At 41.8% G+C, this 24479-nt stretch overlaps 1 protein-coding gene across 3 annotated transcripts in view; it reads left to right on the top strand.

Annotated features, from left to right (window-relative positions):
* Window positions 1-24479, top strand: part of kiaa0319l (KIAA0319-like ortholog) — a 30603-nt gene that overhangs the window by 1945 nt on the left and 4179 nt on the right. For 2 of the 3 annotated variants that reach the window (XM_034704544.1, XM_034704545.1), the window contains exons 2-24: window positions 63-691; window positions 2678-2859; window positions 4551-4664; window positions 8021-8289; window positions 8431-8517; window positions 8753-8996; window positions 12041-12139; window positions 12734-12831; window positions 13000-13087; window positions 15139-15231; window positions 15328-15460; window positions 17418-17523; window positions 17624-17746; window positions 17847-17970; window positions 19500-19632; window positions 19818-19966; window positions 20492-20643; window positions 20784-20922; window positions 21301-21460; window positions 21572-21714; window positions 22970-23092; window positions 23193-23283; window positions 23456-23547. In XM_034704544.1, coding sequence (XP_034560435.1) covers window positions 4571-4664; window positions 8021-8289; window positions 8431-8517; window positions 8753-8996; window positions 12041-12139; window positions 12734-12831; window positions 13000-13087; window positions 15139-15231; window positions 15328-15460; window positions 17418-17523; window positions 17624-17746; window positions 17847-17970; window positions 19500-19632; window positions 19818-19966; window positions 20492-20643; window positions 20784-20922; window positions 21301-21460; window positions 21572-21714; window positions 22970-23092; window positions 23193-23283; window positions 23456-23547 — 2740 coding nt within the window. In that variant the 5' untranslated portion in view covers window positions 63-691; window positions 2678-2859; window positions 4551-4570. The remainder of the gene's footprint in view (window positions 1-62; window positions 692-2677; window positions 2860-4550; window positions 4665-8020; window positions 8290-8430; window positions 8518-8752; window positions 8997-12040; window positions 12140-12733; window positions 12832-12999; window positions 13088-15138; window positions 15232-15327; window positions 15461-17417; window positions 17524-17623; window positions 17747-17846; window positions 17971-19499; window positions 19633-19817; window positions 19967-20491; window positions 20644-20783; window positions 20923-21300; window positions 21461-21571; window positions 21715-22969; window positions 23093-23192; window positions 23284-23455; window positions 23548-24479) is intronic. The other variant, XM_034704546.1, reaches the window with a different exon arrangement.

Raw genomic sequence — 24479 nt, forward strand, 5'->3', positions numbered from 1 at the left:
TGAAGGATTCGGCTGCCTCGTATTGAAATGAAAACCAACCTAACTTTCCTTTTCTGTTGCAGCCAGCAGAAGCTGTGCGTGGGACTTGGTGTCATTACAGAGAACGCTCCACCAACCTGTCTGCCTGGAAGCCAATAAAGAGCTGACAAGTGGGCTATTGACTGCAGCAAACTGTGAGAAAGAGGAAGAGGAGGAAGAAAACAGCCAAAGAGAGAGATTCAGAGAGGGAGGTTGTTCTTTTTTTGGGATATAAGAGGGTTTTTTCGGTGACAGAGTTCATTGTTTTGCAGAAGCATCTCGAGGGAAAAGTAGCCATTGAAAAGTCCATAATGGCCGAGCTGTCATCAGCCCAGGTGACAGAGTGCACCTGAGAGTTATTGCTGCTGCTGCTGCATCCACTCCAAGTCGCCACAGGACTGTGGGAATTCACTGTGAAGGAAGGAGCAGAGTCTACACTGCTGTGATTTCATCAAAGAGGAAGAAACTGATCTGAGATCCTCAAGCTGTTTGTCTGGATTACTCTACCAGGGAGCGTTTTTTTTTCTGTTTTTTTGGGTTCACCTGGGATAGAAAAAACAAGCGCACAGAGGACAAATGACTGTTTGTGGATTTGGTTCTCACTAAGCTGCTGATTACAGCACAGGTGGAGGCTGCTGGGGCTCAAGCACCCATGTGGAGGAAGATCCCTCAGGTTTGTGACAGCAGTGTCTGCTTATTAAGTGCATGGAAACTTCTGTAAATATATGACGGACGTCAATCCAAACACTGTATTTACACACAGTTCTATTTCTCAGGCTTCTTTCACTCTGAAATAACTCTCACTGAAGCACCAACTCTGCACAAAGTATCACCCTCTCCTTTAAACGCCACCCTATAGAGATCATGTATCATTTCTGTCCAACCGTATGGATTCATAACATCTGGCTAACATTTACAGACTGTCTGCTCAGCACATGCTCGCGAAAAACTCCTGATTTATCTCCACTCTGCCCCATAGCAGCCTCCTGGTGAGACGTTGTGGATAAGAGTTCTGCTATAGTCTTGAACACAGTGTCCCAGGACTAGCACTGTTCACGCCCCCCAACCACTTTTTTGGGCTTTTTTTTTTTCATCCCCCCTTCTGCTGTAAGAACTTGCATAAAAATTTAAGAGGGGGAAAAGTGCAGTGTGGCTCTTGTAGTCAGAGTAGCTTCATGCATTTCTTATAAAAAACCCTTATCAGAGTGTGACTTTGCACCCTCAGATGGTAGATTCCCACACGCTGAAACATTTAAGAAACTATTGTCTGCATTTTGTGACTCATTCAGCGTGTGGGCATGATTTTGGTATCGCTCCCAATTAGTGTGAAATGAAAGAGTACCTCATCACACTTCCTGAAAGAGAGGATATGAAGCATTAAGAAGTAAACTGTGTCTGGACCACGATTTAGAGATAGCGTTACTTTGCATCCTGCAAGGGGTTTACCCATGTGAGACACTCTAAACTCAGAGGAAGCTGCCACATGTGTCACAAAGACGTCCAACAGCAGCATGGAGAGGCTCAGTTTTATTTCCTTTCTTTCTTTAAGTTACATTTTAGGCTTTTATGCCTTAAATCCGAGAGGGTAGGATAGTGGAAAGAGCAGGAAACAGGAGAGAGAGCATCAAACTGAGGCCTCAGAGAGACTGAGATTAGTGCTAAAACTCCTGTGTTGTGAGTGATTGCTGTCAAGTTTGCACAGGAGAGACGAGTAACAGCAGGAGAGCGAACAGCAACCCTCTAAAGTGTCGACACATTTCAAGACCTGAGCTCCCAGGCTGTGTAATGAGCCACCTCTCTCACAGACTACACATGTGTGATGGATAAATTGCACAGCTCAGGTTGTATGTTTTGCATATTCCGCGAGGTCTCGTCTTTTTCTGTGACAGAGGGACTGTCGTATAACTATGTTGACTTACTCGTTGTCTGAATTATTTGCTTGATCTGACACTTCAAAAGGAGCCAGCTCACAGGATTGTGAGTCATTTTGCTGTCAACAGGATATCAGCTGAATAGTTGCATAATAAGAGCGACTTGTTTAATTTGCTCCACTACGCTCAGTCAGAGGATACATTTCTGTCTTTGTAATGAGCACAACAGAGGGGTTGGATTCTTATGCAAGGGGGAGATAACGGTTTTACTGTTTGTACAGATGCAGCTGCAATATGCCACATAATATAAATCTATATGTTATTTTAAGGACATCAATCCAAGTTGCTTTCCTTTTATGGCTGCGTTTGCAGAGCATCTCCAGCATTTGAATGTTATTTGCATCAACTTTTCTTATCAAGCTGATGGTTTGTAGGCCGGTCAAATTCTGAGGAGTGCTCATCTGAGGAGCTGAAGCACTTAGGTCTGTCTGTAATCAAAGAAAAGAAGGAGGAATAATTCCTAGAAGAGGGCTCAAATCATGATAACAATATGAGTGAGAATATTTGAATTCCATTAAACTGTAAAACAAGCCTTAAATTGAAGTTTCAGAGAAGTCATACACCTGGAGAGCAGATTATTTTGCAAACAGTAACACAAACTGATCACCTCACCCATGATATCTTAACGTTAAACAGTTGTTTATCTCTGTAAATCCACATGTGTGCTCATCCTGTCACCAACAAACCACATTCTAACTCATCTCATCTCCTTTCCTTGAACTTCACAGTTCACTGTTTGAGCAGCTGAGCCTGTGAAGGCCCCAGAGGCGGCCATGTTGGATCTCTTTCCTAGAGAGCCGGTGTTGACCTGTCTTCACCCGTCACCTCCCAGCACTCTGCTGCCAACCTAACTCCTCGCTCCCTCTCTCTTCCCACTTCTCTTTCTTCCACCGCCTGGCCGGGGAGAAAGGTAAACACGGACTGTGTGTGGTCTTTGATTGGAAGGCGTGCTCGGTTACTTTTAAGCTTTTATTTTGAATAACAATCTGGAGATTCAGGTGCTTAAACAAACTGTTGTTATTATTTTTGGAGACAGCCCAGACTGGAAGGGTTCTAAAAACACTATATCATATCCTAATAAAATGCAAAATAACCTCAGATCTAATTTATTTTGAAGATAGTTCACAAACAATTCAAGGAAATCATCCTGTGAGTATATTTTAGATACTTTTATTTGACAATATGATGGAAATAGATTTGTTCTCACACCATGCAATGTATAAAGAAAAGTTGAGCTTTTTTGGGGGAACCCACTTCTTTCAGAGCTGAATGATAGATTAGCATCCAATCAATATAAGGCCCAAAGACTGGAAACAGTGGGACACAGCTAGCCTGGTTCTACTCAAAGGTAGCAAAACTTGCCTTCAATTAATCAAAGACCAAAAATCAAGAAAGGATAAGATCCAGTCCCATCTCACAGACAGAACTCAGTCTGATCTCATCTTAATCCACCATGAGCAGAGCACTTTGCAGCATTTAGCAAGTTACAGCAGCAAGGACAAACTTCCTTTAACAGGCAGAAACCTTCAGCAGAACCAGACTCATGTTAGACACACATCAGCCTCGGCCTTCCAAAGCCTAAAAGTAAATAAATAATGCATTATCATCTGATATCAAAACAACGCTCTGGGATTTTACAGGGAGCTGGATGTGTGCTGGATTATATCATGATGTTGGGTCTGAGCTGTATCAATCTTTAATCAAGCATCAGTCGCCTCAACTCAACTTGCTTAGAAGTGGGGTTTTTTTGGCGTGTCTTGAGATCAAAGTTTGGAAAGTACCTCACACACTCCTTCGTGTCACCTCTGATGATCTGGGCCAGTTATAAAATATGAGGTCACACAGTGCAGATGACTGATTGGTCAGAGAGGATGATCACTTGACTTCACTTGCGTAACACAGGACATCCTTCACAAACTTGTCAATTATAAACACCCGAGATATAATCTACCTGGGATGCAATTTTTTGGTATTTACTTGATCAACATTTAAAGAGACGGCAGCCAGTGAAACCTCGTCATTGTCATATGGCAAGTTGCAAACAGTCCTCTGTTTGTGGAGTTAAATTCGAAGTCAGGCTGTTTCCTGAAACAATTGCTCTGTGAGGGAGTCACAAAACGGGTGGCACCAAAAGTAAGTCGAGGCTGTGCGGGGAGAAATACGGGGCTTAAGGATGTTGAGCTTGTGAAAAAGTTTTGTAACTCTAGAAAACCTTTGTGTATGTGGGGGAAGGTTTTGTCTACACAGGTATAGATTGCAAAGGTATGCAGAATACTTTAGCTGCAGAAACATTTGTGCAATTGTGACAAAGTTCTGCACACTCAGATTATATTTGTGCTAAAAGCTTTGCGGCTTTACCCGTTAAAAGTATGGATTTGTCCCTAATTTTCATGTGTGCAGGTTACCTCACAGTCTAAAGTACCAGAGGAAGCAGCCAGACCAAGCCAAACGATCAATCAGGCCTCACTCTTACTAATAAAGCAAATAGCCATCTTCCCAAAAGTAATTCACAGGCCTTGTTTGGGTGCTTTGTCTTGCTCTCCTCCTGCTGTTAAATTAATTATTAAAGTGCACTAATAGAGTTTTATTTCCTCTCTCCAGGTCCTTGGTCCCTGTGTAAAATGTCCTATGCACACCACAAGCTGCTTACCTGGAGCTTACCTCAAGTCCTCCTCCTACCGCTGACCTACCTCTTCCTCCTGGCCCCTCCCACAGGTAAAACAAACCGCCCTGAACTCAACTGCCAAAACTCCATTTGTTCTGTGAGAACTGATAAGGTGATCCACATCTGTGCCTGCTAACAATAACAGCAGTCATCTGCACGGTAGATTCACACGCCTTTGGTTACTCAGGGTGGGTCTTCATCCTTCCCAGAACCTTGTTATGATACCACGGCTGGTTTGGTGTTTGGTAATTGTTGTTTACTGTCCTTCTACTCTGAGGCACAGAGACAGAAGACTAATGGCACCCCTACTGAGTGTGTGTCTGTGTGCCTTCTCTCTGATGCCACTCTGCTCAGTGGGTTACAATGTGAAACGGGACAATAGGGGCTCTGTGTGTGGACTGTGTGTGTGTGTGGGTTGTGGGTTGTGGGTTGGGGAACAGAGCGGACAAAGGGTGGGATGACCAAACAGAGGCCAAAGGGTCCTTTCTCAAACAAACTGTACTGCTTTTGTGTGATTTTGGATGAAGAAAGATCTATTTTTGCAGTCTTGAGTTACGCTAAACTCCCATAGAGTCAACGTTAACTCTTGTGTAGCTAATTAGCCTCTGTTAGGTGCTCTGCTGTTTGAGATGATCTAAATGGATGCATTTTTGTGTGTGTGTGTGTGTGTCCTCAGGTTTTTTAAGATTATTGGACATATATAGACAGTGTTTACACACGGATTGAGTTCACAGCATGTCAGGGAGAGACGTGGGAGATAAACTAGAGAAATTAATGAGGATTGCAGCAATACCACCTCACAGGATCTTTGGTCTGTCACCCACACAAAATCTGTCCGCAGGGGTCTCACATCTCCAGCTTACTTTGTCCAGAGTTTGACACATGGAAACAGAGATGACTCTGTACTTAACAGACACATCGTTTACTAGCGTTGTGAGTAGTTCAGTGAGTGATCAGCGTCTCCTAATGTCTTTTTTACAAGCTGAAATCAAAATGCTGATCAGGTGTTTAACAAAGCACACTGTTTACAATCATTTCCAAAGAATAAGGTGGTAAACTGCAGGGTCCATGATAATGATGCTTATTAGAGCTTAATGAACTCTACTTAGAAGAGTCTTGTCACTGGACACCCCCAGGAAACCTGCCAGTGGTTGGCATCCTGAAATCCACACTGCCCTCTCTCCAGCTCCACAAATTCAGCTGCTGACTCTCATCTTTATAACTCTAAAAATGTTGTTGCTCCGTGCGATCAGAGACACTGATAATGGAAATGATTCCATTAGAATGTAAAGTTTAGTGCTGTTTTAAAAGCAATTAATGGCATGATTTCCATAGTTAACTTGTGCTTAATCTCAAATTAACCACGCATTTTATATCTGTTGTAACTGGAACTTTAAGGGATATTCTCTATGTTTTTAATACTCTTAGCAACATGGGAGTGGACAAATATGCTTGCATTATGCAAATATATGACTATAATGATTATTGCAATTAACCACAACAATGAAAAACACTCCAGAAAATTCTCCAGTGCTTATGCACATATTATGTACATTTTCAGCTGCATCATCAAACAAGAAAAGTATGAGCAATAGCTTAACATGGTTATAACATAATCCAGCAATCAATCGATCTTTATTTAAATAGCCCCAAATCACAGCTAATGTTATCTGAAGACTCTATAAAAACAGAGCAGGTCTGGAGTGTACTCTATTATATTATTAACAAAGACCCAACATCAAGACAGGATAAGATCCAGTCCAGTCCCATCTTACAGACAGGACTCAGTCTGATCTCATCTTAATCCACCATGAGCAGAGCACTTTGCAGCATTTAGCAAGTTACAGCGGCAAGGACAAACTTCCTTTAACAGGCAGAAACCTCCAGCAGAACCAGACTCATGTTAGACAGGCATCTGCCTTGACCGAGTTGGAGTTGGAAAGAGGGATATAGGGAGATGCAGAGAGAGAGGTGATAGTGGTGAGACAGATAGTAGTAGTTGTAGCAGCAGGACGTCTACAGCAGCAATCCAGAGGAACCTGCGGGACAAGGGAGCTCAGGGAGTCCAGAAAGGTTTATGGTTAGTAACTTTAATGTGACAGGGAGAGAGAGGGGAGAGATAGGATCCCACTGTGTCAGTTCCCCTGGCAGTCTAAGCCCATAGCAGCATATCTAAGAGCTGGTCCAAGCCTGAACTAGGCTTTATCGAAACATATCCTTCTTCTATCCATCATAATTTTCTTTTCCTTTTTTTTATTTACTTTCTGATATATAAATAAAAATCTGATATTTATATTGTTTTGGTGGTTTCCGGACACTCTCTTGTCTTTTGGTTGTGGTTTTCATATAAGCCACGTATTGGTTTCTACTACACCCACACACATGGCTTCAGACGTCTCTACATGCTTTGTAGTTTGTACTCTTTTCTGAAACAAACATGGTTCCTGCGAGGTCACTGTCAGCTCTCTTTTTCTCCAGTATACTTTGATAACGGCCATCAATAAGTAAATTAAATAGTCAATAGCCTAATGAAACAACACACAGAAAACAAACATACCGATTTTACGGTGACAGGTTAATTTATTTAGGAAAGGCTTGGTGCTTGGTTGGTTTGACTGGTGAGCACTGCTCAATATCTGCTCCTATGGGTGGAATATTGAGACCTGTAAAACAGGTACTTCTTGCCTCATCTGCAGTTCTCTTCTGTCATCCAGTGACTCAGCTGCATTCCTCTGTCCTGGTCTCAATCACAACTACTTTGGCTGTTGTGTTTGTGATATCTGTGATGTCCGTTCAGGTGGTGGTGAAAAAAAAGCAGTCAATTTCTCCCTGTTTTACATTTATAGTGTTCAGTATTTTATAGTCTGTCTGTTTTATTGGACCTGGTTTCGTGGATGGATTGCAGTGAGCTCATTTGAATCTGAAACAGCTTGAATAAGAATAATTTTACCACCCAGGGCAATGCCTCTTGTTAACTGTACCAGCTCACTGCTCTGCTGATAAAAGTCTGATAAGGTCTGGCTCAGAGGACGGGGTTTTGTCAGCACTGCATACTGTGCTTTGGGTTTTAATCAGCGTCTTGTTTTGTCAGGGAAAAGCCTCACTTCCTCTCTCTGCTGCTGACTTGGCTGACTGCTCAGACTGAGGCTGCATGTCGGCTTTTGCAGAGAATGTAATCCGTGAAAAGTCTCACTAGTTGTGGCCAGAGTTAGCTGCTGGTTTCACTTTGCCTCTTTGCCGTTGACAATGCCAAGAATCCCCAACAAAGCTCTGATGAAAAACAAAGGAGATGTTGAAAAGTGGGTGGAGGCTTCTAAAAACATGATTTCTAACACTGAGTGGTAAACATTTAGATAAATAGCTCATAGTGTAAGTACAACCCATCATAGATTCTGTCTCTGTCCAGGTGTGTCGGCAAACCTCTGCCGCGTGACCGGCGGGTTGCTGGGGATCCACTGGAGCAGCGTCCTCACCCTAGGCTGGTACCCCCTGGCGATGGGGAAAGGAGGGGCGACGTGTTGGGAGACCTGCTGCTTGCAACCGAACTGTAACGCAGTGTGGAGCCTCGGCGGGCGATGTGTGCTCCTCAGCTGCACGCTGGACAGCGGGTGCCCCATCTCCTCCCTGCCCCAGCCCCACCACGAGTCCCTCGGGCTCCTTCAGCTGCTCGCGAAGGTAGGGGAAAACCATGGGACAGTGTAGGGTGCAGGTTTTAGATTTGGGGAGAAAAAGAGCCCTAATCTGAGCTTCAATATGAACATATGTTGTAATTTATGAAGTATTTTTCTAAAACTCTTTATCCTCTTTAACTTTCAGGGTCCTGTCATAACAAGACTCAGAAGAGCTCTCCGGGCACAGAATGTAGGAAGCCAAGGACTGCACAAGGAACAGCCTCCCCACACGGTAACACAAACACAGAATATGAGTTATTACTGAAAGTTGTTTTAGCTACTTAACAGTAAGTAATTGGCGTTCTGTTCCATCACAAAGCCAAAGCCATTTTAATCTTCTCTTTCTTTCAGAGTGTCGGTCTTGCAATCATTCAGTTCTCACGTGGTTGAATTTTGGTACTTCAAAGTCTACCTGATTCTGACTTTGCACATTATTCTAAATTTTCCATTTTTGCTCCTTTCTGCAGGATAATCCCAAACCCAAAACCGCTCACCCGTCTCCAACAGCACCCACCACCCTCACACTTCACCAAACAGGCCAAAAGAACCACAGCCGATCAGCCAACGGGAGCACGGACAGCGCCTCGGCTTCATCACAGCAGGACTCCACGGTGGACGACACCGCTGACCATGCTGCGTCTTCCAATAGCAGTGATGTCAGCGCCCCCACGATGGCTGCAGCCGCCATCACGACAACTCCGACTCAAGCTGGTAAGGATGGTGTCTCATGCCCGGATAGAGATCACCTATTTCTAGCTTGTACAGTAATAAGTCTTCATTAATTAATCAGGAAGTAATTCATAATGTAGAAGCATTTTGGTTTTGTGGCTTGGGGGGAGATTTCACTCTACCTCTCTTTGCTGGAGCCACCTATGGTACATTTTTATCCTTTGAGCTGAGAATCCGAATCTGAACAGGGTTTATTCTCAGCTGGGTTCACACATTACATGATTTCAAACTAAAAACAAAAAGATTCTAATAGGAAATATGTCTAATGTATTGATTTTGTGCATTAAAATAGATGTATAGATGTGCAGATGCTTGCATGTTTCTGCAGCATGTCTTAAAATCCTGCAGAAGATCCCTCACTGCTCCATCTTTGCTTCTGCCTCAGTCAACCGTCTACAAAATCTAAAAAACCCACAGGTTTTGTAGCAGGGTGCTCTGATGTTATTTTTCCAGATGGAAGCGTCATGTGCTGTGGGTGTGAAGTGAAATGAGTGTAATCCTAATCTGCAGGAATGTGCTGAAACATACGGAACCTCAACAAACAAGACCGGCTCGTACGGTCACTTTCCCCTCCCTCCAGGTTATCACCAAAACAATGCGTGTCATTATTCAGATCCAGTCTTTTTTAGCTGTTTAGACTAACAATAGATTTACTCCAGCAAACAGTAACAAGCTGCGCTGGAACTAATGACAACACAGGCCCAACGAAGGTCAGCTGCATTTCATGAGCAGCTCAAACTCACAGAAACAAGACGCAGTAATTCCGATAATGGACGGCTCAAATTCCTTTACCACCTTCTGCAACTCACAGCTTCATTTAAAGGGAATGTTACACATTCTGTTAACCGGTCATGTGGAGTATGCAAACTGTGAGAGGAACAGTTGCATAACATCTTGTGGTTTAGAGGGGGATGCTGTGGAGTCTGAGAAAATCACTGACAATTAATTCATCCCAGAGAGTGTTTGGAGACATTTTAAATGGAACGCATGTGCACTGAAATGACTGGCATAATATTGGTGTTCATCAGGCTGGGAGGAGCTCATGAAGAGAAAGTTGATCTGTAGTATTGATATAATAGGATTTGTGCTTACTTTGAGGCATGACCCCTACAAAGGATAACACGTTTAACTTATTTCTACTATTTTTTAAGATGATTTCTTAAAGATCCTGTGAGGAGTTTTAGCTGATGGTGACACAGGCTGAAGCATATACTGATGCTTCTTTAAAAAAAACCAGTAGCATCAAGACGGACTACTTCTATGTGGTTATTTTTAACGCTGTAAGGCTGTCACAGGGTAGGTGTTGGACAAAGTTATAAACGGCAAGCTGAAGAAGCAGCCTTATTTACATTTTCTGCAGCAGAGAATCAGACTGACTTAAACACTTGACTATTAAGAACAGCAGGATGAGACTTTCATTACGACTTCAGGAGGAAATCAGCAAAGATATGTGGTATCATTTTGACCACAGGGGGCACCAAACTCAACACAATGAAAGTCCCTGACAGTAGCTTTAAAATGTTGTTTAATTAGTGTATAAGCAGGAAGACACAACCATAATGTGAAAATAACACAAAGCTATGCTGAAGGACTATTACAATGGCTCATGAGTTCTGCTTCTTCATCCTAAAACCATCCGCTTACTTTCCAATCACATTTCAAAAACTCCTGATGCTACACAAACAGCTACTAAGAGGGGCGCTGGTGGCCTAGTGGTCCAAGCGCCCCACATATTGAGACTATAGTCCTCGTCGCAGAGGTCCCTGGATCGAGTCCCAGCCGGTTGACCATTCACTGCATACTTCCCCCACTCTCTACTCCCCACATTTCCTGTCTCTCTTCAGCTGTCCTGTCAATAAAAGGCGAAAAAGACCAAAAATATAACTTACTGCAACAAAAAAAACAGCTGCAAAGAACCATACAGGATGGATTATTTCTTCATATCTACAGATTTATGCTCTCACAAACCGGTTCAAGGAAAAAGAACAAGTACCATATGATGCAACACCTGTGCAAAAGTAAACCTGCATTAACTGCAGAAGCAATTTAAGACAACAAATTTGATTCATGCAGGAAGTATCAGTTTGCAGACCTTGCCAGTGCTTTTCTGCTCTGAGTGTGTCATAAAATTACCTGTTATTCAGTTTTTTTATTGCAGTCATCAGGCGTCTGAGTTAGAAGGTCTCATTTTACCACAACTGTAAACAAATGGACTCAGTTATGAGTTGTATGCAAGCAACAACCTCTGGTGTTGAAGCATTATTTTACAGCAGAATGACCTGTTAGCGACTTCAATCAAAAACAGGTTTGAAGAGCTCAGTTCTCACGCGTATACACTTTACAGGAAGTGAATGTTCTGTGATTTGTTAGTTTTGATTAAATTAAAGTGAAGAGTTATGCATATATTTACATAATTAGGGGCACGTCTGATTTGATTGACAGGTGGGTGTAGCTGTTTACCAGGAGGCCAGATCTCTCAGCCTCTTTGCTTGTATCTAGGTTGACACAAAGTTAGGTTGAGTCAGCATTTTCAGTATGGGGACTGCCATTATTAGCTTCAAAAAGCCTCTACAGAAACAAATGGGTGATGTCACTGAGACTATGTCCATGTTTTTAGGTTATATTTTGGGGCTTTTTACACCTTCATTCCTAGAGGAGAGGACGGTGGATAAAGCCAGATACCAAGAGAGAGTGGGGGAAGGTGGCCGCAGGCTGGAATTGAACCCCCACTATATGGGCACACAAATTAACTATTGGGCTAAATCCGCACCAAGACTATGTCCATGATTTATATACAGTATATAGTTGGATGTCATGACCATACAGCTCCTATAGGGCATTGGGGTTGGATGTGTAAGAGCAATGAAAGGAAAATGATCAGATCTCTCTTAATTTTACTACCCACATAGGTATTAATGAATGTTTGTGATTAATCAAACTCCTCTTGCTCTATCCAGTCAGTGTCTTTAGGATACCATGCTGCACTGTTTGGTATAATTTCTGATCCTGTGTTGTTATGTCGACAGTGAGGGAGCTGGTGGTGTCTGCAGGAGAGAGTGTGGAGGTCACGCTGCCTCGCAACACAGTGGAACTCAACGCCTTTGTCGTCCCTCCGCCTCCTCAAGGTAAAACCACGGGAACATTTGATGAACTAGTGAGGCTCATGGCCAAGAAGTTTGGCATTTTGTGATATGTTATGACATTTGATATGTTGAAGGACGACTGTGGCTCAGTGGTAGAGTCGGTCGTCTCCCAGTTTGAAGGTTGAGGGGTTCAATCCCAGGTCCTACTGTCTACACGCCAAGTGCTATTGGGCAAGACACTTAACACAACCTGCCCCTTGTGTGTGAGTGAGATTAGTTTAAGTTGATGGGTTCTTTAAATAGCAGCCTCTTCCATCAGTGAATGAAGGTGGGATTCTGTCATGTAAAAGCACTTTGAGTGATCAGTAAGAAAGCAGTTCATGTACCATTTTCAGTGTTCATACAAACCTTCTGTATTTTAGTGATGAGCATACTGTACGTCACACTGATCACCAGGGACTTTAAACTGAAAGAAAGATTATACAGTGGAGAGGAGGAATGCACGTCATGACTTAGTTAATCCTCTGATCCCCTGAATACAGAATTCTCTCATCCTTAAATGATCTGAAAGACTTTTATAAAATGCACGAGCACTTTTGATGAATGCACTTGATTTAACGTTGCTCCTTTTCACAGGGACAAACTATGCATTTGACTGGCGTCTGAAAACTCATCCCAAAGATTACAGTGGGGAGATGGAAGGGAAGCACAGCACTACACTTAAACTAAGCCAGGTATGAACCAAAGCCCTTGTAACCACACTCCACCAGATATAAAAACATGCAGCTGGAGGGCTTTTGGATGTATTCATAGTTTCAGTAGTTTCGTCTCAAAAAGATCACTTCTGCTTTCTGCATGCTTGATTCGTTCTCTCATCCTCTCTTCATTTCTCTCTCTTTCAGCTGACTTTGGGTCTGTATGAGTTTGAGGTGACGGTGGATGGGGATGGGGCCCACGGTGAGGGTTACGTCAACGTCACGGTCAAACCAGGTGAGGTCAAACACTAAGCCATGCGTCAATCTCATTCAAATTGTGAATCACATTGAGGTTTGTGTTTGTAATCCCCTACAAAACCAAGCAAAGGTCACTGCAGACATAGAATAAAGAAAACATGAGAAAATATCCTAATGTATGCAATAAGGTGCAGTGTTCAATAACACTGTTTTTTGCACATTTTTCTTTGCAAACCAATTGTGATTCAGCATTTCCAGCTCTCAGCATCTACTGATTTTTGTCTCAGCACTCTCTGTTGAAAACAGTTCAACTTTTGGAGCACTGCCCCGCTTACTAATGTCAACTTTTGATCACTGACCAATCAGAATCAAAGAGGGGCTGGACTTCTGATATCAGCTTTGTCAACAACATTGGCAGAGGTCCATATATATGAGAAATGTTATCACACTAATTTTTTCGAGGTACAATATCCGAGTTTAGAGCTGCTACTAATGCTATGACATGATTTCTATCAATAGTTTTTACAGTTTCTAGATGACGTGTACAGTATGAAGTATACAGAGCATTCAAAAACAGACCCAATGGTCACTACTTAGGGAAGCAGGTGCTGTGATGCAACTTTTGTAATCTAGCAACAGTAATCACTGGTTAGAAGCGCTCTGAAACTGAGGTTGTGGGTACTTCCAGCACAAAAAAAACGCCTCAGTAGACACAGCACCTAAAGCAGGAATAGAAACAGGGACATAGACGTACAACTTAAACAATTAGAACCAGTTTGAAACAATGGATGAATAAAAGGAGCAATAGAAGTTATTCTAAAACAAATGAACAAAGCATCAAGAATAAAATGCGGAAATTACGAGAAGACCTTTTGATCAAAACACGTCCTCAGAAGAGATTCATAAGAAGATACTGATGTAGCTCGTGGGAGATCCTCGGACAGGTCGTTCCACAGCAGAGGAGATCGAATAAAACACTCAGTCTTCTTTTGTTTTCAAGTTTGAGATGGGAGCGTTTAAGAGATTCTCACTAAAGAATCTGAGGCAGTTCAGATATGTATTCTGGAGGACAGGCGATGAAGAGCGTTAAAAGTTACAAGATATTGCAACCACTGCACCAACACGTCATGCAGCAGCAAACAGCTACAAATAGAAAAACTACAGGTGTTAGTTTGGTGTATTTGCATAGTTTTTTAGGCTCATACCAAAAAAAGATAAAAACGTCAAGTGTTGAGGAAGTCATGTAGTTTGCTTATCTTAAGTTACCTTGCAGTTGCACAATGTCTTCCTGCTTCTGTATTTGTGCAACACTTTTAAAAGATATCCGTGTCTTGAACAAGGCATCTGTCCTTCTTCAAGATTTTTCTTTAACTGTTTCCCTGCTGAAGAGTTTTTGGGGACATTTGTCTCATCCTTCTCCACAAGGTTAAGGGTGTGAGTGTTTTGTGGTGTAAAAGCTGTATAGACTAATTAGGCAAAATTGCAATGTGTGATAGAAGGCGAAGGCTATGTGCATAAAATTGACTTTATTAGACTTGTAATGTTTCAAAGCAGCCTAAGGACACATGGTAAACATTTCAATTTGAATTTGATTTTTGACAGCCCTACAATGTTAAACGGATGAGTTTTTGCTGGTATTGTTGTTCCTCACACATGCAGTAAGGTTATAGCATTAATGTGTGAAGTTTTCTGCTTATATTTAAATAAATACAAAGATTTTAAAAAATCAAAAGCTCTGAAAAAGTCTAACTTTACTATTATAGCAGGACTGTTGTAATGTAATTAGAATATTACACTGTTTAATGGTCCACAAGCTATTTAAAACCAACCTAAGCGACTATAGAGGAGCCTCCACACTGCTACAGTAGAGTGAATAATGTGAATTCATCAGCACTGAGTCGACAGTGTGCTCTAACTTTGACAGAATAAACTTAGATCTCACTGCTGGAAGACAAGGCTGCTTCCTCCCACACACAGTCTTGTTAGTGACTCTTGAGGAGGTAGCTGCTGACTTGTGCAAACTATGCCCGGGCCTCGGCTCATTTACAGCTCAGTAAGCAAGTTAATTTCTTGTTTTCCACCTGACAGAGCCGCGGGTAAACAAGCCTCCTGTTGCTGTGGTTTCCCCGAAGTTCCAGGAGATCTCTCTGCCAACCAGCTCGACGGTCATAGACGGCAGCCGTGAGTTTCCCTGCAAGACAAACACACATGTGCAAACATATTTAACACCGTGCATGTGTCACCATTCTCTGTGACCTTCTGGCTCGCTTCCTGCAGAGAGCACGGATGATGATAAGGTGGTGGCGTGGCACTGGGAGGAGGTGAAAGGTCCCCTGAGGGAGGAGAAGGTCTCTGCCGACACACCCGTCCTCACTCTCACCAGCCTGGTGCCTGGGAACTACACCTTCAGGTATTTTTCTGTTTTTTTTTTTTTTTTCAGTTTTTATTGGAACATATGCTTACATACATACATACATACTTATAAATATACTTACACACACACAAGAACACAAAAACATGAGGTCATGGCTCGGTCTGTACAAGAAAGCATACATTTAGATGAGATATAACACAAAAAGCATACTTGGTCACACATATTTACAATGAATTATTTTCCCCGGCTAAATAAATACACCATTTCTCCCATCGTTTTTCCCCCAGTTCTTTTTGGAGCCGTATAGAATAGATCATTTGTTCTAAAAGATGTAGTTGTTTTACAACTATATCAATAAAGATACCAGCAGTAGGGCACTTCCTCTGAAGCCAAAGTTTTGTAATGGCCTTTTTACTTGATGTCAGCAAAATCTTTAAGAGGAAGGCATCGTATTTACTCAGTCCGTCAGGGATATGTCCGAGGTAAAGTGAGATGAATGTTGTACTAATGGTGAAACCGAGAGTTTTTGAGATAATTGTTGCTACTTCCTTCCATTAAAGCTTAATTAGGGGGCAAGACCAGAAAATATGCGCATGATCAACCATCATCTCTCCACATTCCCTCCAGCAGCAGAGTTGAGTGCCACTTTGTTTGGACTTCTGTTTGGGAGTTATATAAAAGCGTATTAAGTTTTTCCAGCAGAAGTCCCTCCAGGTCCAGGAGTTTGTAGAGGATGATTGTATCTCCCAGGCATGTTGCCAAGTGTCTTCAGTTATTCTGATGCCCAGTTATTTTTCCCATCTCTGTTTAACATAGTCCCTATTGTCCTTATTCAGTGTTGTGATGGCATGGTATAGCTTACTTATCAAGCCTTTATTGATCTTTGAATTGTATGCTACCTCAGACTTTCTGTCAAGAGGGAGGACATTGTTTGAGCTGGCCAGCTTTGAAATCTAGTTTCTAAAATTACGGTACAAAAAGGAATTTTAAATGCTGTTTCCTGCATCTTAGTGGATCTTATTTCTTCATATAAAGAATATCTGTCATAATTATAACATTTACACCTGACATTTTAAGATTAATTCAGAGGTTTGAGGCCCTGATATTTTCAAAAATTGCCTTTCACATATGCACCTCTCACAGCAGGAGATGTGTGGATGCTCTCTTAGTTCTAGAAATACTCTGGTTTGAGTGAAGTAGGGCAGCTGGGTAGAGCATGCAGGGGGAGACCATAACAGTGATTGTCCCGGCTCTCGCATATTGAAAGTTCAAGGCGGGATATTGACATCCTGTTATGTCTCGTCTGCAGTGCGTAAGATCAGACGTAATGGGCAAAGAAGTTGGCAATGTGTAGCATCAGAGCTGGCAGGGTGGAACAGTAGTGTGTGTGGGTGTGTGTTCATATCTGACTCCATGTGTATGAGGAGCTCTCTCTCTGAAAAGTCGTAGTGCAATCACACACTACACAGGACACCAGTATTACGCTGCTGCAGAGTTCAATGTGTAAGTACCAAGGCGTAGTGATGGCAGAACTTCCTTACGGCATAAGAGGCTTCTGTTTAATATGACTACAACATGCATCAGGACGTTGCTGCACAACGAAACAGAGCAGTGGAAGACATAAAAGGGTACTGAGGCGAACATAAAGAGAACAATGTCATCACCCCCTCGAGCATCCACTCACTCAAATAGAATTTTCCTGACCTTTATCTGCTCTGGTCACACATTGGTCAACCCTGACTTCTTGCACACATTTCACAGGGACTGGTAGGAAAAAAGTGTATGAAGTTGGGTTCACAAATTAGGCTGCTTTGGTTCAAACATGCAGCTCGGCAGGATAATGTCAGTGAATTTTCAGGAGAGCCGTGCATGCATGTAAGGCAATCAAAATATCCACAAAACTTGTGATTTGGGGACCGTATTTTTCTTGAATTGTTTGAATTTCTCTTTGACAAACGATCTGTGTTTGTTCATAATGAACGTCTTCTCTCAGTTTGACAGTGACAGACTCAGATGGAGCCAAAAACTCGACACAGGCCACCCTCTCAGTCAACAAAGCCAAGGACTACCGGCCTGTAGCCAACGCCGGCGCTAACCAGGTCAGGAGTGTTTTCTCTCTCTCCATTGCTCTGTAGAAAAATAACTAGACTAGCTCACTTCTGGTATTAAAAATCAGAACCTTCCTCTTCCTCCATCCAGGTCATTCAGCTGCCACGCAACTCCATCTCTCTGTATGGCAACCAAAGCACAGACGACCATGATCCCCTGTCGTACGAGTGGTCCCTGAGCCCTGAGAGCAAAGACAAGGTGGTGGAGATGCAGGTAAGACACTCATGCTTACATTTAAACTCTCATGTGTCAGTTCATTTTTGGCTAGATGGAAGAATTAAGTCTAACAGAGGAATCTCTCTGTTGTTTTCAGGGCGTCAGGACACCGATCTTGCAGCTGTCAGCTATGCAGGAGGGAGACTACACCTTCCAGCTGACAGTGACAGACTCGTCTGGACAGCAGGACACCGCCCAGGTCACTGTTATTGTGCAACCAGGTAAACACCTGAAGAGGAAAGCAGTCCGGTTTACACCACCTATACATGTTTGAACTCTGAACTCTGAGAGGAGTAGTTATTGAATCAGCTGCTGAAGACATTACTTACAGCTCCTGACAGCTATCACTCTCTATTGTTTTATAGTCATTCACTTTTGGTCTTTAGATTCTATTAGTTCAGCTGTATGCACTTCCTATTTACCCTTAATACCTCTATCAGGCTGAATACAAACAATCACATACTGTGTTAAGAACATATAAGCTTCCATTCATAATTTATCTGTATTAAAACTTGACCTCTTCATGTTTCTGAAGCTGATGTCAGGACATAAGCTACAGATAAGAAGGTTTATTTGCTCAACATAACCTGCTTCACACTGTTATGACTCAGTGAATGCAGGTGCACATGCACATTCCACCTGATAAGCTGCTTGTGTGGACTGTAGTCGAGCAAACACACACACACACACTGGTTATGACGATCTTGAAGTGTTTGAACAGGAAGTGTTATTTAAACACATTCCTGGCTGATTGTTTGAGTGATGATGTCTGAGAGAAATGCCGGCATGTGGACGATCAGAGGCTGTAATTAAGAACAATTTAAAAGAGTTCTGGTATGAGATAATTAATTTTGACCTTAATGTTTTATCTACAGTAGTGCAGTTGGCCTTTTCACTATTGAAGTTTTTATTTTTTTAGAATTTAGAATTTTCTTAAATGTTATTTTCACAGATTCAGGATAGTTCAGATATAAATGAATTTGTTCATGTTGTGCCTAGAGTCAACTTAATTGAACATAAAAGATAGAATAATTTATTATAAAACATGTTACATTTTAATTACAAATGATCAAAAGATGTTACGTTTTTAAAAAAGTACACGAAATATAAAATTGCAAACTTAAACAGCTATTAAAGGAGACATAACACAACCAGATAATTAATATATGCATTCTTGTCCTGAGAAATATATTTACATTTTGCACATTTTGTATTACACATGTAGATTTTGCACATGTATTGTTGCACAGAGATGATTTGGGACATTTCCTTTTGAACATAGAAAATGGGCAAAATCTCCATGTGAAAAATCTCTATTACACATGTAGATTTTGCACATCTTTTGTTGCATAATGATTTGCACATTTCTATTCCAAATGGAGATTTTGCACATATTCTATTGCACATAGCAATTTTGCCCCTTTTTTATTGAACATAGAGATTTTGCACATTTTCTGTTGCACGTTTAAATTTTGCACATTTTTTTATTGCAAGTGCAAATTTTGCATGTTTTCTATTGTACATGTTACTGCAGTTATATTTTTACTCTGTGTAGTTTCTACCTTTTGATTGATGGTTGGGGGGTTATATGCTCTGTTATCCTGCACTTGTTGTGAGATCAGGGCCTCATGTTGTTTTCATTTAGGTTAAAAGTTAAGCCTCTCATTCTGTCTTCAATGTTTGTTTTCTAATAGAGTCGTAATATTTCTTCTCTCATCCTGGTTTCCCCCACACTCTCTTTGTACTCTAGAAAACAATAAGCCTCCTACAGCAGACGCAGGGCCAGAGAAGGAGCTGACTTTACCTGTTGACCGGACCACGCTGGACGGCAGCAAGAGCAGTGACGACCAGAAGATAGCCACCTACCACTGGAAACAAACCAAGTCAGTCATATTCAAGTTTGCATTGTCCTCTGACTCCTTATTAACAAGGACGTAGAAAAGGCTCTTGTCAGTTAATTTGTGAATATGAATCTGTTGTTACATAACATGAAGGATCGTCTTTCATACTCAGTGTATCGTCTTTCATACTCAGTGTTTGTGTCTCTGTCCTTCTGTTCCTCCATCAGGGGTCCAGACGGTGTGAAGATTGAGAATGCAGACGGCGCTGTTGCCACAGTGACAGGTCTGGAGGTCGGCATGTACGAGTTCACCCTGACCGTAATGGACGACAGGAAGCTGCAGAGTAGCGACACTGTCAAGGTCATCGTCAGAGAAGGTTAGGAGATGAGTGTGTGTGTGTGTGTGTGCGTGTGTGTGTGTGTGTGTGAGTGTGCATCATGACAAAGAGCAATGACAGATGTTAAAAGAGAGCACGAAATCAGGAGCAGATCCTGATCGCTTTCCTAGTGCGCTTCATCTAATTTGATGCTTAAATATTTCGCTTATCCCGCAACAATATTGTATTAACATTTTAGACAAATGGACAAACTGGATTTTTAAGACTTAAACATTGTCCTAAAAAAAGCAGGCAGGGGAAGGAGGGTTTATTTGATCCCTGAATATTTGATACACAGAGTATACTCTCACGTGCCTTTTAAAGTATTCATCAGATACTTGAAAAGCTTGTGAGATGGACAACAATCGTCACTTCAGAATCTGAGTTTGATGCTGGAACTTTTTGGACATTTCTTTCTTCAAACATTTTTTACATCTTTCTTTGTAGCAGGATCTACCTCAGAGAATACAAGTTCAGTGTTTTAAGACTAAAGTCCTCTTCTAATAAGTTTCTCTATCCATCCAGAACTAGATCAGCCTCCTGTTGCTCATGTTGTGTCGAGTGCAGCCATCGCTCTGCCCGTCAGGACTGCTTCTCTGGATGGATCTCACTCCATTGATGACAAAGGTGGAGTCAGCTTCCTGTGGACCAGGGATGACAACAGTCCTGCAGCTGGGGTGTGACTGGCTTTTGTTATAAGCCTGAATGAGCTTCAAACACTTAGAGTAAACTAAAACTCCACAGTTTTAGAATATTGCAGAACATTTTCAAAAGATTTACACTTCTTTGTTGTTGTTGTTTGTTTGTGTTTCACCAGGATGTGCTGAACAACTCTGACCACCAGGCGGTACTGTTTCTGGGTAACCTGGTGGAGGGGAAGTACGGCTTCACCCTGACTGTAACTGACAGTAAAGGACAGACCAGCACTGACACAGGCACAGTGGAGGTCAAACCAGGTAGAGTGGACAGACACAGAAACACATTATTGCTCACTTGTGGTGGATGTTCTTTCACCCACTTGTTTTCATGCACCAGATGCACATTGTTGTCAAAATGTTCAAAATACACAAAGAAGAAATACACAAAACAAATAGTTGTGAACTGGCAGGAAGATCAGCAGCCAGCAGCAGAAGGTTGAGCAGGTTAGTTTGCAGCTCAAGGTGTGCAGACACGACCCTAGCCAGAAACTAATCCCTCACTTGATGCTCTGGCCGCTTTCCCAGATTTCAGAGTGTCGAATGGATCCAACAAATCAGTCTCTCTCCACTTCCTGTCCCACTTTACTCCTGCATGTCCATTTTACACCTTTTACTTATTCTCCCTCTGTTTATCAGACGTATGGGAGCATGACCTGGTGGAGCTGCTGCTGGAAGTCGCTGTATCCCAGGTCTCCCATCGTCAGCGGGACATGCTGCTGCGGCAGGTCGGGGTCCTACTGGGCGTGCTGGACAGCGACATCATCGTGCGAGAGATCAGTTCGTTTAACGAGCACAGGTGAGTGAAACATCTTGATTTTCTATAATAATTTTATAGCTTCAGGCTTTTGTTGTAACTCCAACCTAAATGTTTCATCACCTATCATTTTTACCCTTCTTTCTCCCTCAGTACTCGTTTGGTCTTCCTAGTGTCAGGTGGTCCAGGGCGCCCCCCTCTGTCCGGACGCAGTGTTGCACTTGGCCTACGAAACAAACTGCGAAAACAGAAGAATGACTTTCTCATCTTTAAAGCCCGACGGGTGGACACAGTCAGTGAGTATCACATACATGTGGTTTATGAAAGACACACAGTAGAGTAGACTTAGGTGACCCTCAAGTGAAACTAGATTTGAGATTAGATCTAAAGGCATGCATTAGTTTACAGGCAGTATCAGGGTTCCATGTGTCTTGGAAAACCTGGAAAACAGTTGACCAATTTTCCAGTGCTGGAAAACACCTGGAAAATGGGAGAAAAAGTCAAATGTCCTGGAAAATCATGTATTGTCATGGAAAATTATTCCAACATGACTGCGTGCAACCTGACATGATTAAAAAAACACATCCCCATTCTTTGAAAGCTGAGTGCATTCACAGAAATCGGGGGTATATTGTTTATGTTTATGGTAAATTCCCCTTTTGGAGTGCTCTTTAGATTCAAAGAGTCCGATATTTAAGTTAAAGAGTGACCAGCAGAGTCGGGCAGAGAGCTCGGGGGTCTGTGACTCACGACTTTCCCTGCAGGCTGAGAGCTCAATTGCCGTACTCTAGCTAGGAGGAGTGCAAACTTCTTATAGTGAAAGCAAACGGAACAAAAAAAAGGGTGACACAAGTTCAAAACTTCACTGGAAATGTCCTGGAAAATGATCTCTGGAAAAGAGTGGGAACCCTGAGTATGTCAAAGAGGGATAAGCTGATACTCGCCCTGTTGATGGATATCAATCTAACATCTTTGCACAATACTTTGGCATTCACTGATTGCAGTAGTTGTGTCTGTTGCATCAGTTTGGAAATGATAGGCTACTAAGCCCCATCTTTTAGCTTTGCTTTTGGAAACAAAAAGCAGATAAGCCAGTTCATCCGAATCTGTAACGATCTTATTTTCTCAATCGTTGCGTCCCTAGTGTCAAAGGCTGTGCAGTAAAAATCTCATAACTACTTTCAGAATGTAAATAGAAACATGGATTTGTCTTAAAGTTCTCTTTGAATCAGAAACTGATGTTAGGACAAAAGACCAGAGCTGATTTAACATCTAGACCTGTAATAACCGAGCTAATGGTCAGATAATGACAGAAGTCAAAGGTCAAATTTCTAACATTTTTTACCTGCTTCTACAAGTTACGCCTTCCCCCTCTCTCTCTCTCTTTCTAAAACCTGTGTATAGTTATCTTATCCAGTGCCTCTAGTGTTTTACAATGTTTTTATTTTGTGATGGTTCTGTGATCAGTTCTGTCTGCTCTCTGTAAGATAATCCACAAGTCTGTAACATTAAAGCTCACATCTAACCTGCTCCTCTCTGTCCCCTCCTCAGTCTGCCAGTTAAACTGCTCGAGTCACGGCGAGTGTGACTCGTTCACGCGGCGCTGCGTCTGCCACCCGTTCTGGATGGAGAACTTCATCAGAGCTCAGCTCGGAGACGCTGAGAGCAACTGTGGTGAGGGCTCGAATCCCTTCATATAATCATGCCTGTTTAATGTCATTACTAAGTTTCACGTAGTTGATTACTTTTTTCTAACATATATGTTGTTTTTCAGAGTGGAGTGTGCTCTATGTGACGATAGCATCCTTTATGATTGTGGTCGCTATTGCAACAGTTGTCTGGGGGATGGTGTGCTGCTGCAACAGGCGAGTAAAATCTAAAACATCTCAAAACATTTCTCTTATTTTTTTTTGCTGAAAACATCATAATGTAAGGCTGTAATTTCAATATTTACCCCGTGTGGTGGCCAGAAGTTCATAAGTTTGACAATCAGCTGTATATTCAGATTCTAACTGATGAAATCTGTTTTGTCTTCAGGCGCAAAAGCAAAGTGCGAAGAAGTAAAAGCAGATACAAAATGCTAGAAGCTGACGAGCAAGACAGTCTGGAGCTACAACATCCTCGAGCTGGTGAGACACACACACACACACACACACACACACTGTCACTACTAACACTGAAATACAACGCTCATGTCTAAAAGCTGAGCCAAAATAAAGAATTAGGGTTGGTTTTGTATGAACTGTAAAAGAGCTAAAGAGGCTTTTAGCATGTGCATTCATTTACGTTAATTAATGACAAAAAGAATAACATGATATGATATAAAAGCTAGCATAGATTAATCACTCTCTGGCATAGTCACTGATACAGCCGCTCACAGCAGCTTTATAAACATGATAATTGGAGCAACAGCAGTAACATGGTCATAATATAATCCGGCAATCAATCAATCTTTATTTATAGAGCCCCAAATCACAGGAAATGTTATCTTAAAGGTGATTTACAAACAGAGCAGGTCTAGACCATACTCTGTTATATTATTAACAAAGACCCAACATCAAGACAGGGTAAGATCCAGTCCCATCTTACAGACAGGACTCAGTCTGATCTCATCTTAATCCACCATGAGCAGAGCACTTTGCAGCATTTAGCAAGTTACACTGACAAGGAAAGAAAGAGGTGCGACCTCTATTGTTTATCACAGACCCACTCCTGTTGCAGTTTTTTTTATTTTTTTTTATTAGCATTCACAGGATTATACAATAATGGTAACAGATACATATATGAGTGCATTTTTGTGTAGTGGCATCAAAAGTGCACATATAATTAGATTTTTTAAAAGTACAAAAATCCTGTTAACCTAAGACAATGTTAAACAAATAGAAGTAGAGATATTAGAGAAAATAATAGCTGCATTAACATATTTGCAACATTACAAATAACAATGACCACACTTGTGACTCCAGCTTTAACATGTAACTGAAAGTGAAAATAATAGTGATGATAATAATGATACAAATGTGATAAAAATATTATTAATAAAAAAGATATACACACACAC

This window comes from Notolabrus celidotus, chromosome 16 (assembly GCF_009762535.1).
Source record: "Notolabrus celidotus isolate fNotCel1 chromosome 16, fNotCel1.pri, whole genome shotgun sequence".
Taxonomy (NCBI): Eukaryota; Metazoa; Chordata; class Actinopteri; order Labriformes; family Labridae; genus Notolabrus; species Notolabrus celidotus.